At 38.0% G+C, this 20,319-nt stretch overlaps 1 protein-coding gene across 19 annotated transcripts in view; it reads right to left on the reverse strand.

Moving 5' to 3' along the window:
• Positions 1–20,319, reverse strand: part of SLMAP (sarcolemma associated protein) — a 177,024-nt gene that overhangs the window by 22,132 nt on the left and 134,573 nt on the right. For 12 of the 19 annotated variants that reach the window (XM_003257228.2, XM_003257227.2, XM_003257226.2 and 9 more), the window contains 4 exons: positions 18,994–19,053; positions 12,105–12,185; positions 11,765–11,824; positions 262–384 (listed from right to left, as the gene is read on the reverse strand). In XM_003257228.2, coding sequence (XP_003257276.1) covers positions 262–384; positions 11,765–11,824; positions 12,105–12,185; positions 18,994–19,053 — 324 coding nt within the window. Of the gene's footprint in view, positions 1–261; positions 385–11,764; positions 11,825–12,104; positions 12,186–12,291; positions 12,450–18,993; positions 19,054–20,319 lie in introns of those variants that run through there. The other 7 variants (XM_030811561.1, XM_030811559.1, XM_030811555.1 and 4 more) reach the window with 4 other exon arrangements.

Below are 20,319 nucleotides of genomic sequence, written 5' to 3' on the forward strand. Positions count from 1 at the left end.
TAATTAACTATTAAGATCTTTCAGTTAGTAAAGATCTTACTTGATTTTCACATCAACAGTGTGAAGGTAGAGCAACTGTAACTCTCCTCATTTTACTGACCTGAAACACAAGTTTAGAGAGGTCAAGTAAATATACTAAGATCACATATCTCATAAAGTTGTGAATCTGGAACATGCCTCTGGACTCCAAGTTTGGGGCCATCCAATTATATCGTGCTGCCTCCACACATCCCTAAAGAACCAAAGTAATCTTGATCTCACCTTGAAGTTCAAAGCATTTTTGTTTACTTGTTCTAGCTAGCTCCTGGGCTTCGATCAATTCCTTTCGAAGATGCTGTATTTCTTGCTTTGCCTCAATTTCTGACTGTGCACCCTGCAAGTCATCTGACAAAAACATGTTTATTTTAAAAGCAAGAGTTAGTATCACACTATAATCTACAATAAAAGACTGGTAATCTCTCTCATGTTTGCACATACATAAACAACATAGAACAACTGAGTTAAATAAAACTTAGAAGCAAATTATAGTAAGCATTTTAGTAGTTGGGAGAAAATACAAATACAGTTATATATATTAGTAATCACGGCGATGACACTATAAGAATATATTAACATAAATTATATATTCACAATTTTAGCATCAAAATAAACAATGACAGTGATAGATTATAACTCATTGCTTATTAAGACTTGAAATTCAGTGAGATGAGCAAAATGCTATACTTCTTCATCAATTTTGAAATTTCTTGATAACCAGTCAGAAAAATTTCACTTGGAACTTAACTGGATATGGAAAACAAAAAGAAACTTTTCTTCAAGAAACAGCTAAATTTTAGCACAATTACCCTAGTTGTGGAACACAAAATAAAAACTAGGCTGAAAGCTCTACTGAGCCTACTTTGTCATCATCATTTCCCCAACCACACATATAACAAGTATCTGGGCCGGGCGTGGTGGCTCACGCCTGTAATCCCAGCACTTTGGGAGGCTGAGGCGGGCGGATCACAAGGTCAGGAGATCGAGACCACGGTGAAACCCCGTCTCTACTAAAAATACAAAAAATTAGCCAGGCGTGGTGGCAGGTGCCAGTAGTCCCAGCTACTTGGGAGGCTGAGGCGGGAGAACTGCTTGAACCCAGGAGGCAGAGGTTGCAGTGAGCCGAGATCGCGCCACTGAGCTCCAGCCTGGGCGACAGAGTGAGACTCTGTATCAAAAAAAAAACAAAAAACAAAAAAACCCCAACAACAACAACAACAAAAATCTGCTGAATATATTAAATGATGTAACCTAAGTGGTTTTACTGAAATAAATGAAATCCAGCATCCTATTTCAAATATGCCCCTTCCCCTAAATTCCTTCCTCTCCAATCATTCTGCTCCTTTTTAATTTTTTAAAACCTTCTGCTACTGAACACTGCCTGAAATAAATATATCATCAGGTAAGCCATATTCTTCTAGTGAATTCCATTTGAGTATCACCTTGGTTTATAGGTACCTCAGCATAATAACTTCAATTCATCAAAAAAGAACTAAGAATAACTTTCACAATACAATTACAATAGGTTTTGGAAATTATATATATATATATATTTTCATATTCATAGATTATATCCTATTTTTCTCTCTAGAAAAATTGTATTCTGGCCTAGGCGCGGTGGTTCATGCCTGTAATCCTAGCACTCTGGGAGGCTGAGGCAGGCAGATCACTTGAGGTCAGGAGTTTGAGACCAGCCTGGGCAACATGGGGAAACCCCGTTTCTACTAAAAATACTAAAAATTAGCTGGGCATGGTGGTGCGCACCTGTAATCCCAGCTACTCAGGAGGCTGAGGCATAAGAATTGCTTGAACCTGGGAGGCGGAGGTGGCAATGAGCCAAGATCACGCCACTGCACTCCAGCCTGGGTGACAGAGAGTGACTGTGTCTCTAAAAAACAAAAACAAAAAAAAAGAAAAAAATTTGATTCTGGGTTCATCTACTGTAGTCAACTTATCAATTCTTCCTTCAAAAGGTCTTCTGGCCAGGGAAGGGGCATGTAGAGAGAGAGATTTTTCCAGTGGCAGAGACACTGTTGCATTAGCTACAAAACTTCTCTCACAGCTCTTTCAACACTATCCACTGGAGTCTGCAAAGGTCCTGGCCCTTGTTTCTGGATTTGTCATTATATAGGATAATGCTTTTTTTTTTTTTAAGGAGTATTTAGAAGAGAAGCATCATGATGCCTGCATCTTACATTCAAGTGGTTTGACAAAAACATCAACGTTAATTCCTTGAGTAGGTATTTTCCTTGCTCTGTGATCGTTTTTCAACCTCAGCACTACTAACATTTTGGGCTGAATAAATTCTTTGCTGTGGGACTACCCTATGAATTGTAGGATGTTTAGTAGTTTTCCTGGTCAGATAATTGCCAAATGTCCCCTGGGAGGTAAAATGTCCCGTGTTGAGGACTATTGCTGTACATTAATAATTTGATAATCAAAAAAAAATTTTACACACAGGTTTCTTTTCTACAAAAGCACTGGCTATTAATTCTGAAACAACCTTCTGTGTATTCTAAAAAGGCTCAAATAAATACACTGCAGATAAATGAAGCCACTTTTCTCACTGTTGAAGAAGAAAATTACAGATATGAAAACAGGTAAGATAGAATTAATCCCCTGGGCCGGGCACAGTGGCTCACACCTGTAATCCCAGTACTTTGGGAGGCCAAGGCAGACAGATCTCTTGAGGTCAGGAGTTCGAAACCAGCCTAGGCAACATGGTAAAACCCTGTCTCTACTAAAAGTACAAAAATTAACTGGGTTTGGTGATGCACACCTGTAGTCCCAGCTACTTGGGAGGCTGAGGCAGGAGAATCGCTTGAACCCAGGAGGCCGAGGCTGCAGTGAGCCAAGATCACACCACTGCACTCCAGCCTGGGCAACAGAGTAAGACTCTGTATCAAAAAAAGAAAAAAAAAAGGATTAATCCTCTGGTGTAGGGTATGAACTCGAATAGATTTGGAGATATAGAGAAACATATAGAAATAAATATAGATATGTGTGCAACTGCACACACATACATACACACAAAAACACACACACACACTTCTGAAGTCTGTCCACTGAGTGGGCCTAGAAGCAATTATACACCAGTAGCCATAAGGACACCAAACATTTAGATCTTGGTTTCTCTTTTTTTGAGACAGGGTCTTGCTCTGTTGCCCAGGCTAGAGTGCAGTTGTGCCATCACAGTTCACTGCAGCCTCAACCTGACCTCCTGGGCTCAAGCTATCCCCCTTCCTCAGCCTCTTGAGTAGCTGGGACTACAGGCACATGCCACCATGCCCAACAAAATTTTTAATTTTTTATAGAGATGGGGTCTTGCTATGTTGCACCAGGGCTGAATAAATTTTTTGCTGTGGGACTACCCTATGAATTGTAGAATGTTTAGTAGTTTTCCTGGTCTCTATCCACTAGATTCAGTACCCCTCCTTCACCCTGCCCCACACCCCAGGTCACAACTAAAATGTCTCCAGATATTGCCAAATGTCCCCTGGGAAATAAACTCGAACTCCTGGGCTTAAGTGATCCTCGGCCTCCCAAAGTGCTGGGATTACAGGTATGAGTTACCATGCTGGGCCATGTCATAAAGAACATTACTGAGACAACTGTCAAAATGTGAACAGGTATTTGGATTTGAGAATAGTAATGTACCCTGAATGGCATTGCCTAGGTTTTCTTGTAGGATTTTAATGGTTTTAGGTCTAACATTTAAGTCTTTAATCCATCTTGAATTAATTTTTGTATAAGGTGTAAGGAAGGGATCCAGTTTCAGCTTTCTACATATGGCTAGCCAGTTTTCCCAGCACCATTTATTAAATAGGGAATCCTTTCCCCATTTCTTGTTTTTGTCAGGTTTGTCAAAGATCAGATAGTTGTAGATATGCGGCATCATTTCTGAGGGCTCTGTTCTGTTCCATTGATCTATGTCTCTGTTGTGGTACCAGTACCATGCTGTTTTGGTTACTGTAGCCTTGTAGTATAGTTTGAAGTCAGGTAGTGTGATGCCTCCAGCTTTGTTCTTTTGGCTTAGGATTGACTTGGCGATGCGGGCTCTTTAATGTACCCATGTTAATTTCTTAATTTTGAGAATTGTATGGTGGTTACATAAGATAAATAAGAAATGTATACTGAGGTATTTAAGCATAAAGGCTATCATGTCTGCAACTGGTTCTTTGTTTTGTTTTCTTTTGTTTTGAGACAGGGTCTGCTCTGTTGGCCAGGCTGGAGCGCAGTGTCACAATGTCTACTCACTGCAGGCTCTACCTCATGGGCTCAAGCGATTCTCACACCTCAGCCTCAAGAATGGCTCAGACTACAGGCATGCACCACTGTGCCTGGCTAAGATTTTCAGTTTTTTGGTAGAGACAGGGTCTCACTATGTTGCCCACTGTATGGTCTTGAACTCCATACAGTGTTTGATCATAGAAGTGGAGATACTGACCAAAAATCTTCACAAATTAAGCTTAATAAACACAGACATAATAATCTGACTATATTCAAACAAATCGAATAGTGTGCAGATCCTCTTTCTAGAAAGCCAAGTGCCATTTTTTAAAAAATCAAAGACTTAATTAGCAATTCTTTTTGTGCAAAGGTTGATCAAGGGCTCACTGTATTTTATACGGTTGTGTGGGAAAATGCATTACTAGTTTATTGTGGCTTGGGTCCATTCTCATGGTGCCTCATTTTTGTCCTAGAAATGGAGTTTCTATATCAATCTGCTTCATAACCTTGGGGAATCTTGTGATGAGTACAGGTGGAAAAGCGTTTAGATGAAGATAAATGAAAGCCTTACTAAGCCAAATTCATTTTATTTAGACATGCAAGTCACATGGAAATAAATGTTATTTAGGAGTAATGTAAGTTGTAAAGATTAACAGAATCTGTTTTTTCCTTAACATGAATTGTGTATCTTTAGAACTGCCTGGTGTATAGTCTGGGCCAATAGTTTTTCTCAGACTAAGGCTAAATCCTGTAAATTCACACTATTAATGAACTGACAGAATACTTACCTACATAATACTTACCTACATAATATCCTAAATTAAATTTGGCATCACCAAATATCTTCAAAAGAGTGACTGGAGATTCAACTTAAACTCTGACCTTTGCTCAACTAAACTCTGACGCACTGATCCACTTGGTAAAGGGCCAAATCAAAGATTTTTTTCCCAAGTTCTATTTTGCATGTGCATGCTTGTGGAAAGCTGATCTAGCCATAACATATGGCATGCCATCAACTGATAGAAGTGACCTGGCAAGTGGATATGTCCTCTTTCCACTGCCGTCACTCTTCCCTCTAGAATGTCTAGTCATTGTAGGCTTGGTTGATGAGAATAACCTTCACAATGCAGGAAGATCATCTTTCCATTGTGGATACGTGTGGCCATGTCAAATAGCCTAAGGTAGCAGCCTCTTATTGTCAATTCTTACCCCTTTGCCACTCTTTCTGAACTGCCAGGTTCCTTCTCAACAGCTGGATCTTTTTGGCTCTTTTACTTTCACCATTGTTCTTTTCTTTCACTAGAAATTCCCTCTGCTACCACTGTTCACCCCAGTGCAGAGAATTTCCAAACATGGTTCCTATCTTCTGTCTATAGCCTCCTTGTGTATCTTATCTCTGTATCTCTCAGGTCAATAAAACATCTGAGAAATAAATGAAAATGACTTGTTGGTTCTAGTTTCTGTTCTGCACATCTAGCTGCATCTCCAGTTCCCAGGGTGACCATATAAAATTGGGACAGCTTTGAATATGAAAGAGAGCACTTTTGATGATAATTATGCTGGGACGATAAGCATAAATGGTTCCAGGCAAGCCCATGGTCACTCTTCCTGTTTAGCATGTGCCAAATTAAAACCATCACAGCTACCACCAGGACACCTTTTCTTCCAGAAATAAATATTTCTAAATTTTCAGTCACTCAGGGTCAAATGCTGGAGTTATAGCTGACTTCCATCTCTCTCCCATATTCAGTGTCTCAGGCCAATGGATTCTAGATAAGATTACCAAGGGAGAGATAAAAGATAAGAATAACAGGGCCCCAAGTGGGTTTTGTTATCTGAAATTTCCATAGTAATTACCCTAGTTCAGACTCTCAAGTGATTAAGCCTCTTGACTGCCTTACCTGTAGCCTCTATCTACTTCAGTTCATTCAATAAACCTCCCCAAAATACAGATCTGATCATATCATTGCTGTGCTCAGAAGCCACTGAATTGTTATAATGATCGCTCTATCTTACAAAACACTCAAAGGATTATGTGAACAAACTTTAATTATACTTATCAATCCTCAAACCAAACCCATATGATCTAGCTTGTGATTTTTAATATTTCCTTTTTCTAAGACGGTATTTTTATCTACTCTTCTTGTAATCCTACCCATTTAAAAATATTTTATAGATATAAATATAAAAAAATCTATAAAATGTTTAAGAACAAGACTAAAAAGTAATAATATCTATAATACTATGATCACACTGGAAAAAAATGAGCAATTTCTTAATTGTTTGATATTCAGTCAGTATTAAATTTTCCATTGTCCCAAATTTATTTCACAGTTGAATTGTTTGAAGATTCATACAAGGTTCATATATTGTATTTAGTTGACATCTCTCTTTTTTTTTTTTTTGAGATGGAGTCTCGCTGTGTCACCCAGGCTGGAGTGTGGTGGCATGATCTTGGGTCACTGCAACCTCTGCCTCCCGGGTTCAAGCGATTTTCCTGCCTCAGCCTCCCAAGTAGCTGGGATTACAGGTGTGCACCACCATGCCCAGCTAATTTTTTGTATTTTTTGTAGAGACAGGGTTTCACCATGATGGCCAAGCTAGTTTCGAACTCCTGACCTCAAGTGATCCGCCCACCTTGGCCTCCCAAAATGCTAGGATTGCAGGTGTGCGCCACCATGCCCGGCAGACATAACTCTTAAATCTCTTTTAATTTATAGGATTTCCCTCATCCCCTTTCCTTTTTTTCCCCTTCCAATTTAATTGCTAAAGAAACTGGGTTGTGTGTCCTGTAGAATCTTCCACATTCTGGATTTTGCTGGTTGTATCCCCATCACATCATTTAGAATATGTCCCTAGTTCTTTGTATGTCCTGCAAATTGGCAGTTGAAGCTAGAGTCTTGATCAGATTTAGGTTTAGTTTCTCTTAATCACTGAATATATCACATATGGTAAGACACACTATTTATAGAGTCATCTCAAATGACTCTTGTCCCATGAAACTCAAAATCCCTTTCTTCCCTATCCTCCGAAACAAACAAACACACAAAAAAAACCCTGGGCATTCTCTTTGACTCCTGATGGCAACAACCACCAATAATCAGCTTATCATCTATACCTCTCTGTGTGGTAAATGGAGGAGGGAGTAAGTTTCCCTGTGGGGTCCTCAAGGATCACTCCAACATAGCTGTGGGAATTATACTTGAAGAGGCAAATGAAATTAAAGGATTTATTATACTCAAAAGTCCTAGAGAGGGAGGCAATGTACACCATGCAGGGAACCATATGGAGGAGCCCAAAGAATGGGTTCAGCCAAATAGGTATAACTGATAGAGTGAGGACCTGTAGGCAAATGCTTGTATTGGGGGTCAGGATACTCAAACAAAAGGCATGAGGTGATTTCGTTAAATTTCACTAGGCCACTGTCAGGGAAGGATATGAAGGGGAACTTGTGGCAGGGACCAGCCTTATCATACTGGTGCATCTGGTTGCCAGGGCAGAGTGTTCACGGCCTGTTTGTGGGGATGTTGAGGCATATGGAAAATACAAAGTTTTAAAAAATGTACTATCACTAATTTGCCTTGAAATTCCTTAAATCCCGAGGATAGATTTTTGCTTTTGTTTCTGAGACAGAGTCTTGCTCTGTCACCGAGGCTAGAGTGTAGTGGCACGATCTGGGCTGACTGCAACCTCTGCCTTCTGGGCTCAAGTGATCCTCTGACCTCAGCCTTTTGAGTGGCTGAGACTAAAGGCATGCACCACCATGCCTGGCTAATTTTTGTAGAGATGGGATTTTGCCATGCTGCCCAGGCTGGTCTCAGACTCCTGGGCTCAAGTGATCAGGCCGCCTCAGCCTCCCAAAGTGTTGGGAATACAGGCATGAGCCACTACGTCCGGCCCGACAGTCTTACTAGACTTTAAAACCACTGCAGTCCCTGGCAAGGTTCCCCAAATAGAGCAAATTTGCAACAGACATGATTTGAAGTGAATTCCAATTTTTAAAAAATGTTTTATCGGAGATGGTTTCAAGCATACAGAAAACATGGTTTGATCAACTTATTTCTCATTTAAAAGTAACTAAATAGATAGAAATGATTACTATATCAGGGAAAAGGTACTACTGCTATCATCATTTTATCTCATAATGAATGTTTATTATTATTTTCCTTTTCCTAGCTGACTAATGTGACAAGTCGTACACAATAAATCTAAATAAACAGACTGGCTATTTTTTAAAAAGGGAGAAAAAAACTTGAAAATAATGGTTCAGGAAGTCAGGCACAGAGTTTGAATGAGGAAAACAAAGAGGCTACTTATATGTAGCTTCTTTATATAGCTCTAAAGGTCAACACTGTGGTTTAGTAATTTATACTTTTAAGAGAAAATGATGTCAGTCTATTGAACCTAATCATACAGATACAAACCATAACCACACATAATCAAGCATAACATAAATGTTTCTAAAAAGTACCAGTAATACATCATTTTTAAGAATTTGTAAAACTCTTACAAGAGAAACTTTACAAAAGAAAAACAATAATGACCGTAAAGGGCTACGATAATTATCTCTTGGAGACTCTTCTAAAATATGCCTCCTTCTACCTAGGTGATTTTTCTTTACATCCAATCACTGACTGACTTAACAGTCTGTTCTTAAAATCAAGCTGCAAAAAAGAGAGACAGACAGAGAGAGAAAGAGAAACAAAGTGAAAGAGTAAACAAGTCAGGTAGGGTGGTGCATGCCTGTAGTCCCAGCTACTTGGGAGGCTGAGGTAGGAGACTGAGGTGAGAGGAACGCTTGAACTCAGAAGTTCAAGACCAACCTGACCAACTTAGCAGACCCCTGTCTCTAAAAACAAAACAAAATGAGTAAAAAAATTCATAAAAATAAAATCAAGCCACAGAATCTTTCAGCAGATATTTATAAAGATATTACTTCATTAACCAAAAAGTTGGCAATCATACAAAAATGTAAAGAAACGTTTTAGAATTTCTTTCACCTTAACGTAAAGCAAGGTTAGGGAAACTCTGACCCATCTTCATCAATGGCACCTGAAGCAATTACTAATAGCATCTGCACACAGGCCCCCCTCCCCTGCTCCACATGCATCTTGTATTTTCCAATCTTTTTCCTACATCTTCCCCTTTCATTTCTTGTTCCGTAAGTCTGACTTCCCAGGCTATATTGTGAGTACTTTATAGATACTGTTTGGTGGTACTCACGGATTAAAAATATTTTTTCCTGATTATCTGGCAAGTAACAAACAAATAAATGCATTACTAATTAGAAAAAATCCATCACAGACAAATCCTTGTTCCTAAATACTGTAGGAAATAACTTTAAAACTCCACAATCTTATTCAATTCATATGGAGTTACTCAGAGTCCTTCAACAGATAGGTCTGCTTTTATCAATCACCATCATCATCATGATCAGTGTCTTCATTATGGTGGTTAACATTTTACGTTTCCAACACCATGGTAAGTGGTCCATGCACACTCTTTCATTCGGTCTTCACAATAATCCTATAAAGTTGGTTTTCGCCAGTCTAATACATGAAAAAACCCTGAATCACAGAGGGGTTAAGCAATTTGCCAAGGACATATTACAAATAAATGGCAGACCTATGACTGAACCCAGAGTTCTTTGGCTCTTAGCTTTGTGGCTAGTGTTACTTTCCTAATGCTCTTGTGGCTTTATAATTTTAATGTAAGAAGTCCATTATCAATTAATTCATCAAATATCTGAGTTTTACTGAATACCTGCATTGTGGTAGGCAATGGGATAAAAATCAAATCTAAAACAGACTGACAAAAATCACAAAAGCACTAATAATAGTTGAATACAATTAATGCAATCATAAACACTATAATCAATCTTAAGTTGGCTATTGAAAAGATTTCTGGAACACTGAATGCCTGTACCAAAACATCTCATGTACCCCATAAATATATACACCTACTATGTACCTACAAAAAGAAAAAAAAAAGAAAAAAGATTTCTGGGAGAGTTCTGTAGTGCCAAAGACCATAAAAAGGGCTACTTTTGTATGGGTGTGTTCATTACTCATTTACCTCCCTTCCTTTTTCTCCACGTTCCCATAAAGGCCCATAGGGTCTGGCATTCTTTCAGTATCAGTAACTACATTTTACACAATAATGGTATTGCATTTCTGAGATGAGAGTTCTGGATCACACCAACATTAACTTATATCTATTATTATGACATTAGAAAAAAAGCATGTCTTATCAACAACAAAGATCACGTAAGAAGAGTACAAATTAGTAAGAGTGCTTCTTCCTTATATAATCCCAAAGCTCGGGGTCTGGACAAGGAGATTCCCTATTAGTCCAGCCAGAAAAATAGGCACTTCCACAAAGAGAAATTTCCACAGGCTGCTACTGTCACTCTGATCCCAGAGAGCTGCCTGGTGTTAGTACACCACTACCAACATTTTTAATTAACCCACTGGGCTGAACTTACAACATATGTCAATTTTTCTTGTGTACAATAAGGCAACATAAAAGAGACTGAATGTTGACAATTTTCCAGTAAACCATCCCCAAGGAACTTTATTTTAAAAACATTTTTATAAATGCTGATTTATTTTCTACCCACTTTATTTTAAACAAGTAAATATCAAGAAACAAATGTACTTCCTATTTAGAGGTGAGACAAAGAGTTAATTACATGCATTACTTATCAACATCTAAAATTTCTTTCTTTCTTTCTTTTTTTTTGAGACGGAGTTTTGCTCTTATTGCCCAGGCTGGAGTGCAGTGGCATGACCTCTTATCACAACCTCTGCCTCCTGCATTCAAGCAATTCTCCTGCCTCAGCCGAGTAGCTAGGATTACAGGCATGCACCACCACACCCGGCTAATCTTGTATTTTTAGTAGAGACAGGGTTTCTCCATGTTGGTCAGGCTGGTCTCGAACTCCTGACCTCAGGTGATCCGCCTGCCTCGGCCTCCCAAAGTGCTGGGATTACAGGCGTGAGCCACTATACCTGGCCATCCATCTAAAATTTATTAGCCTCAAATTTCTAGAAGAGTGTCATAAGAACCTGGGGATATTTACTAGAAGATGAAGAAGACCAGAAAATAAGGAAGTTTACAACTGTTACCATATGATAACAGAGCAAACCGGTGAGTCTTTCAAGAAAGTTAAGATTTTCACCTTATTCTAATTATGTTAAAAGTGCTAATAAATTCCTATTAGAGACACAAGGGTAAACAAAAAGCACAGCTGCATTTCATATTCTACCACTTAACACTTTGTCCCTCATAATCTTGACTGATCCAAATTATTCAACAATTGTTTGAAATATTGGGTATAAACACCAAAACTTTAAATTTTTAGTTCCTGCTACTTTACAGAACCTATCTTAATGTCTTAACTAAAAATTAAAACTTCACATAATATCTAGAACAGATTTTATGGCAAAGGGTGATTTGATACCCTGGTTTACGATGTCATAAAAACATGTTAAAGTACCTTTTAAAAGGGACACTTTGGCAAGAGGCTCATTTAGGTCTTGCTCATCCATTTGGGCATCTACAGAGAGGAAAAAAATACGTATATAATTACAGACAGTATTCAGATCTATCAGCAAGCTATTGTTATCAAAATAAACAACTGGAATTGATACAGCTATTATATTTGGGTAGTTGAAAGTAGTTTTAACAAAATATCCAACATTCAAAGGGGATGACTTGATAAATGGAAGCGTTTTTTTTCCCCCAAACATATACTTTGAAATCTCCACTCACATTAACCTATATAACTAAACTGCCATTAACAGCTGCAGGTCTGTAAACATTAGGTTAAAACTCACCTGTAGTGTCGTCACTGCTTTTTTCCTTGCTTGGACTCAGAGTATCTGAAAAATCAGATTCTTTTGCTCTTGTCTGATTTTCTACCAAGAAAAAAATAAAAGTAAAATCTTATTACAGTTAAATATCTTATATCAATAAAACTGCTTCAGGCTATGAATGCTCAAAATCTACAGGTACGCAAAGTACTTTTAAAATAGGTCAGGTCACTGAATCTCTTACTTCTTCACCACCCTTGTCCAAAATGGAATGCTGGTTATTACACGTAGCTCATATTAAATTATAATGTGGATCATGTCTGCTTTGCTGAGGGCTGGGGCTTTTGTTCAAGGCTGTCCACTTGCCAACTGGAAACAAAAACGAAGCAAGCTTTGCTAAAGTATTCAAAGAACTGCAACAAATATAGTACAATTCCCAGGACAATGTGGACACTGTATAAAGATGATTAAAGGAAAAGGCTCTGTTACATAAAAACACTAGTAAGAAGGCTGCTTTAGTAAGATTTGTACTCAAATAATAAAACTCTTAAAAAAAAAAAAACCACGATCAGTTCTTATAAAAAAGTGCCACTTAAAATAAGAAAATTAACAGCCTTTTATTTCTAAAGATAACTGTCCCTGAATCACAGTAAGAAAAAACTTTTTTTTTTTTGAGACAGGGTCTTGCTCTGTTGTCCAGGCTGGAGTGCAGTGGGACAAACACAGCTCACTACAACCTTGACCTCCTGGGCTCAAGGGATCCTCCTGCCTCAGCCCCCTGAGTAGCTGGGACTTCAGGACCATGCCACTATACCCAAATATCTTTTTAAAATTTTTAGTAGAGATGAGGTCTTGCTATGTTGCCTAGGCTGGTCTCAAACTCCTGGGCTAAACTGATCCTCCCATCTCAGCCTCCCAAAGCACTAGAATTACAGGCATGAGCCATTGCACCTGGCCAAGAAAAAAACTTTTTAAAAAGTGTAGGGCCAGGCGCAGTGGCTCACGCCTGTAATCCCAGCACTTTCGGAGGCCGAGGTGGATGGATCACAAGGTCAGGAGTTCAAGACCAGCATGGCCAAGATGGTGAAACCCCATCTCTACTAAAAATACAAAAAATTAGCTGGGCATGGTGCTGGGCACCTGTAATCCCAGCTACTCAGGAGGCTGAGGCAGAGAATTGCTTGAACCCGGGAGGTGGAGGTTGCAGTGAGCCGAGATTGTGCCACTGCACTCCAGCCTGGGTGACGGAGCAAGACTCTGTCTCGAAAGAAAGAAAAGAAAAGAAAAGAAAAGAGAAGAGAAGAGAAGAGAAGAGAAGAGAAGAGAAGAGAAGAGAAGAGAAGAGAAGAAAGGAAAGGAAAGGAAAGGAAAGGAAAAGAAAGAAAGAAAAGAAAGAAAGAAAGTTTTGAAATTATTTACAAGAGGTCTTCTGCCTGGTAAAGAAAGAAAGAAAGAAAGAGTTTTGAAATTATTTACAAGAGGTCTTCTGCCTGGTCCAGTGAAGACATTTTAGGCCTAATTTTCAAAGAATTGTCCTCAGAAATCCTAACTATAGGCCCAACGTTTATTAAAGATGACTGGCAATTAATTAGGCCCCAGATCCTCATCTGTAATGGCACATCTGTATATACTATGGAATTCCTTTCTTTTTTTTTTTTTTTAGAGGGGGTGTCACTACATTGCCCAGGCTAGTCTTGAACTCCTGGGCTCATGTAATCCTCCCACCTCAGCCTCCCAAGTGCTAGAATTACAGGTGTGAGCCACCACATCTGGCCTATGGCATTCTTTAGAGTAGAGCATTTGCAGAAAATGTCATTTCTCTGAATGAAATCCTATATGGGAATCCTATCTCCCCATTCTCCACAAGGCCTCAGTCAAGCTTTACATAGCAGAATTTAGCCGTAATCTGGTCCCTACCTTATTTCCCACAGGAGCTCTGCTCTGGTCATGCTAGCTTCTTTATAGGGCTGGTACATGCCTGCATTGTGTCCTGCAATTATTTGCTTGATTTAATATTTCCCTAACCTCAAAACAGCCATTTTCTCTATTTGGCCTATTCATTCTGTAATATACAGTTTAAGTCCCATCAACTCTAAGGAAGTCTTCATTTCTCCACCATGGTGCTCCTTTTAATTGTATCTTCTCTGTGTCTTTTGTTTCCTCAATTAATCATACTCTATTTTGTATTATTCTGTGTATGTGTATATATCTTCTTCCCTTAGTGAGATTATACATTTATAAAGCATATATTTTTATAATGTTACAGACCTGATTTCACTGTTTGTACGTGCATGCCCACTTCTAGTACTTTTCCTAAAGGAAATAACACCGCACATATGGGATACATAACGCTCACTGAAGTATTGTTCATTATGGGAAAATGAAATACATGTATTATGGAATGACAACTATTCAAGATATATTTACTACTAAGTAAAAAGCCTAATAAAGAGCAGTATGTATAATATGACCCCAGTAGATTAAAAATAGTTATACATTTATCTATGAATTTTTAATTGCATTTATTTATTCAAGGTCTGGAAGGATCTACAACAGAGACATCATTAGTTATTTTTGGAGATAGGGACATGGTGGACATTTACTTTTTAACTTCACGGTCATACACTGAAAAATTTGTAGATATATATATTGTTTTATAATCAAGGAAATTAAAATATATTTTCTATTTTGAAAGAAATTAGAAACACATCTAAAACCATTACTGTCAAAATATTTAATACAACATTAAAATATAACTTGTTATGGCTATTCCATATAAGAATACCCCTAGAATTTGTGGCTTAACTTGTGAAATCGGTGATGAATTTCAAGAAGTCTTTGCTTCTTTTCTCACTGCCATTGTAGTCAAAGGTCAACTGCTTAGCGACGGGGGAACTTAGATTAGAAGTGAAGTCACTGGTCATGGAGGCCCATGGGAATCTAATCTGTGACCGCTGCTGCATTCATAGTATGCTAAAATCAGACATTTCTGAATGTTCTAGTTTTGATCACAAAATTACATTCTCAAATAAAAGAGGCTAATACATCTAATCTCCATATATGGTTACAAAAGGAACCACTCTGGAAGAACAAAAAGGAAAACAGGAAAACAGCTCTCCCTGATTTTAATATTTTTGGCAATTTTAGAATTAAAATATTAGGTAAATAGGAAGTATATTTGCAAAAGTATTCTTCTAGCCTAGAAGGAACTCTTACTCTATATTTAGAGTATTAGCTGGGAAGGTAAAGTTGCCTTAAAGGTAAGGCCAAATTTTCCATCAAGATCTCATTGGAATGTAATTCCCTGATGGCGGAGATTGCCTGTTTTTTTTTCTTTTCTTTTCTTTCTTTTTTATTTTTCAGACAGGGTCTTGCTCTGTTGCCCAGGCTGGAGTGCAGTGGCACAACTGCAGCTCACTGCAGCCTTCGCTTCCTGGGTTCAAGCCATCCTCCCACCTGAGCCTGCTGAGTAGCTGGGACCACAGATGTGCACCACCACATCTGGCTAATTTTTTATTTTATTTTTTTGAAGAGATAGGGTCTCCCTATGTTGCCCAGGCTGGAATGTCTGTTTCAGAAACTGCTATATTCCCAGTGCACAGAACAGTGCCTAGTACATAGTAGGTATTTTTTTTTTTTTAAAGGATGATTGAAAGCATATATCTACTCTGAATAAGAAAGCAAGTTTGGTAATCCCAGCACTTTGGGAGGCCGAGGCGGGCGGATCAAGAGGTCGGAGATCGAGACCATCCTGGGTAACACAGTGAAACCCCATTTCTACTAAAACTACAAAAAATTAGCCGGGCGTGGTGGTGGGTACCTGTAGTCCCAGCTACTCGGGAGGCTGAGGCAGGAGAATGGGGTGAACCCCAGAGGCAGAGCTTTCAGTGAGCCGAGATCGCGCCACTGCACTCCAGCCTGGGCGACAGAGCGAGACGCCATCTCCAAAAAAAAAAAAAAAAAAAAAGAAAGCAAGTTTATGTGTGTGTGTTTTAAGAGACAGTGTCTTGCTATGTTGCCCAAGCTGGTCTCGAACTCCTGAGCCGAAATCACGCCACTGCTCTCCAGCCTGGGCGACAGAGTGAGACTCCATCTCCAAAAAAAAAAAAAAAAAAAAAAAAACAAAAAAAAACAAAAGAAAGCAAGTTTGTGTGTGTGTGTGTGTGTCTGTGTGTGTGTGTGTGTGTGTGCTTGTGTGTATGTGTGTGCATTTTAAGAGACAATGTCTTGCTATGTTGCCCAGGCTGGTCTCGAACTCCTGGGCTCAAGCGATCCTCTTATCTTGGCCTCCCAAAGTACTGGGATTACAGGTGTGAGTCACCCACGTGGGCCAGAAAGCAAGTTTTTCGCAAGTCACGTCATGGATCCTCAATGTTGTGTCCTGATACTATAGTTATATAGAGGCAAATCAAATCTATTCAAGAATGAAACACAATACCATGAGTGGTGGCTCACATTTTGTCAATCTCACTTTACAAGTGAGGGAACTGAGGTTTAAAGAACTGAAGTTGCCTGAGGGGGTACAGCTAGTTAGTGGTAGAATTATCTACATATATTCTTTCTACTTCTACCTCCAAAGCTATATATAGACATGTAATGACTGCAAGTTGAGTTAGAGATTAAACAGAAAGCACATTTTGCATTAGGTGATACATCTTCTAGAGGTAAGAGAAGAGGTAAGACTGGTAACAGTTGGTAATTGTTCATTTATGGCAATTGATATTTTCAATCCAAACAAGGAAATTCCACCAAAAACATCACCAATTAAAGACAATTTAGCCAAATCCAAAAGAAAACACTTTATAGCTCGATTTAAAACGTAACTTATTTCAGCCATCTAGTTTGTTACAAGGATTAGCATATCTTTGCATATTAACTATGAAAGGTGCTAGTAAAATGTTCACTACTGATAGAAAAATCCCTGAGTATTTAAAACTTATATTTGTATTATTCTTAAAGAATATATTCTATTCATTTACGTGGACTTATTTGCCATAATTTATTTAATAAATACCCTTATTAATGGACCCTAATGCTTTCCTCTTGTTGCTTTTAAACAACACTGAAACAAATATTCTTGCTCATTAGTCCAATTTGTTCTTTAAGATTAAAAACCCAGGCCAGACATGGTGGCTCATGCCTGTAATCCCAGCACTTTGGGAGGCCGAGGCGGGTGGATCACCTGAGGTCAGGAGTTTGAGACAAGCCTGGTCAACATGGTGAAACCTCATTCTCTACTAAAAATACAAAATTAGCCGGGCATGGTGGCATGCGCCTACAATTCCAGCTACTCAGAAGGCTGAGGCAGGAGAATCACTTGAACCCAGAAGGTGGAGGTTGCAGTGAGCTGAGATTGTGCCACTGCACTCCAGCCTGGGCAACAAGAGCGAAACTCTGTCACAAGAAAAAAAAAAAGAAAGAAAAAAAAAGAGTTAAAAACCCAAAAGTGGAATTGCTGGATCAAAAGGCATCCTCTTTAAAACTTCCAATAAACAGTTTATAGCCAGGTTTAAAAGGAAATCATACAAAGATAAATATTTAAAGTGATGATATTCTAATTACCCTGATTTGATCTTTATACATTAAATGAATGTATCAAACTATAAAACATATCCTGAAAATATACACATCTATTATGTATCAATAAGATAAAAACAATAAATTAAAAGGGGAAATCAGTAATGCACAAAACTTTTCCAATAATGACACAACATAATTTCAAGAAAATATTTTCTAATTTAGAATGCATTAAATATAAGTGCTAAGATAGCAAGATATTTTAATTAAAGAAGCATTGGTTTTTTTTTCCTAAGGCTCTACTTCAAAGTGCTGGCTATTCAACCAACTAATCTGAATAGGTATTTGGATGGTGAGGTAAAAGCTATTTTAAGGTCTGTTCTCATCTCACTTTAATAAGGTGAAAAAAATTGCCATATGTACTAAAAATAGTTCACTGTTCTGAAACTCAATGCCTGTTTGCCAGAACAATACTAATGATGCATATTCTATGCATTTTTTTCCCAAATATGGCATCTGTGGTGCACAAAATTCAGAATGGAAACCACGAGATATTTGAAATAACACCATCCTCTTAAATGGTTAAAAAGCCAAATGAATCCAGTTACTTTAATAAAATAGAATGTACTAAAATTAAGTATCTCAAACTTTTGTAACTCAATGTTTTAACTGGCCAAAAGGACTGTGAATCTAGTTTTAAATTTTATACTGGTATAGTCTAATGAAAGTTCTACTATGATAAACACATGCCACCAAATTTATTTGCCTTATTTCCCTATGTATAAAAGTGACTTAACAATATGGTGCTTTAAAACTCACTTTTCTTCTCTGACAATTGTAACAGAATTAACACAATAAACTACTTTGGGCAATTACTGGACTACTCATAAAATACAAGAAGATTCTACATTCACAAAAGTCATTAATTTTATTTAAATCAAACTGAGATGCCAAAAATTAAGGAAATATTAAACATCATAAGAGATTTTAAAGGTACAGTAACCCCCAAAATAGAACTGCAAGCATGTTTCACTTAAGTTGTATCACAAACGATTTACATTGTGTTTGATTAAAATTTGAGATCAAAGCTGAAATTAATGCTGGGAGTGAGAGAGATTGCAACAAATCTTTAATACCTAAAGAAACCTATATCAAGTACTAACATTCAAAAAACCATAAATATACATCCACTTAAAAAGACACATTCCAGTTACGATACCTTTCTTAAAACAGAAGTCTAATTATTTTATATATTATCTGATACTGTTACTGGCTTGCTATTTTGTGAGCTATAAGAAGTAAACTGATGGTTAAAATACTATAACCTTGAAAATATACACTAACCTTCATTATCCAAAAGAACTGTCAAAAAACATAGAAAAAACAGAAAACAAACCTTTTGAAAGCTTTGTTTCTTCTACTGCTTTGGTTAGATGCCCTTCGACGATCAGCTTCTCTGCCAAGGAAAATAAACGTTACCATCCAAGCCCAAACTGAGCAGCATTTCCCTGAGCTGGGCAGTGTAACACATTCCATGACCAAATTTAAAGATGATAACATTACTCCTATGACCAAGCTTGAATAAAAACTTGAATCTGGAAGGAGAACTAAGAGAACTGGAACTATGACGAGCAATCACGTTAATGCAGAAAACTAGGGGCAGGCAGACAATTTGCCTTTTATTTTCACCTTATTTTAAAAGCCTAGATCTTTTTATAAAAAGGGCTCAGAAGAAATAAAGCAATCCTCTTTAGATCAGGCTATTAAGTTAAAATAAAAGATTTATGAAAAGGTATTTATTCAAATGAAGAAGTAATAAAAATTAAGTTATACTGATAGTTTACTGTTCTCTGCTGACATAATTCAGCAGAGATGCCTATATAATGTATTTCAGTAAATGAATCATTTTAGAAAAGCTATTCAAAGAAATAAAAAATTTTTGTTGTGTTTTATGGGGGATTCTCTGTAAATGTATAATGCTACTTTTTTATAATTTAAAGTCATATTTTCATATTCCACATTTCATTGAAGAGGATATATCTATTCTGTGTCCCCTTATTTACTCCTATATGTCAGTTGGTCTCCTTCAATTTATTCATTTGCAATATATGTGAATAAAATTTTCTATTCTCTTGCTTTACAACCAACTGCAACTTGGTCCACACCCACCACTCAACCATTGAAACTGCTCCAATATCATTATAGCCTCTAGTCTTCAATGCCCATGGCTCCTTTTCTTAATTTTCATTTCTCATAGGCTCTTTGCAGTATGTGGAACTTTGTCTCTGCCTTTTTAAAATCAGAAACAGGGGCCGCACACGGTGGCTCATGCCTGTAATCCCAGCACTTTGGGAGGCCGAGGTGGGTGGATCAAGAGGTCAGGAGATAGAGACCATCCTGGCTAACATGATGAAACCCTGTCTCTACTGGAAATACAAAAAATTAGCCGGGCGTGGTGGCAGGTGCCTGTAGTCCCAGCTACTCGGGAGGCTGAGGCAGGAGAATGGTGTGAACCTGGGAGGCAGAGCTTGCAGTGAGCAGAGATGGCGCCACTGTACGACACAGCGAGATTCCATCTCAAAAAAAAAACTGAACGTAACAGATTCTGATTAAGATGTATAATGTAAGTTGTCCTACCTGTCCTCTGTCCTACTTCACTCCATTCCTAAAATTCACTTCCTACAACTTTTAGCCATTTCTTCTGATATTTACATTTATATTT

Source organism: Nomascus leucogenys, chromosome 4, assembly GCF_006542625.1.
Source record: "Nomascus leucogenys isolate Asia chromosome 4, Asia_NLE_v1, whole genome shotgun sequence".
Classification (NCBI taxonomy): Eukaryota; Metazoa; Chordata; class Mammalia; order Primates; family Hylobatidae; genus Nomascus; species Nomascus leucogenys.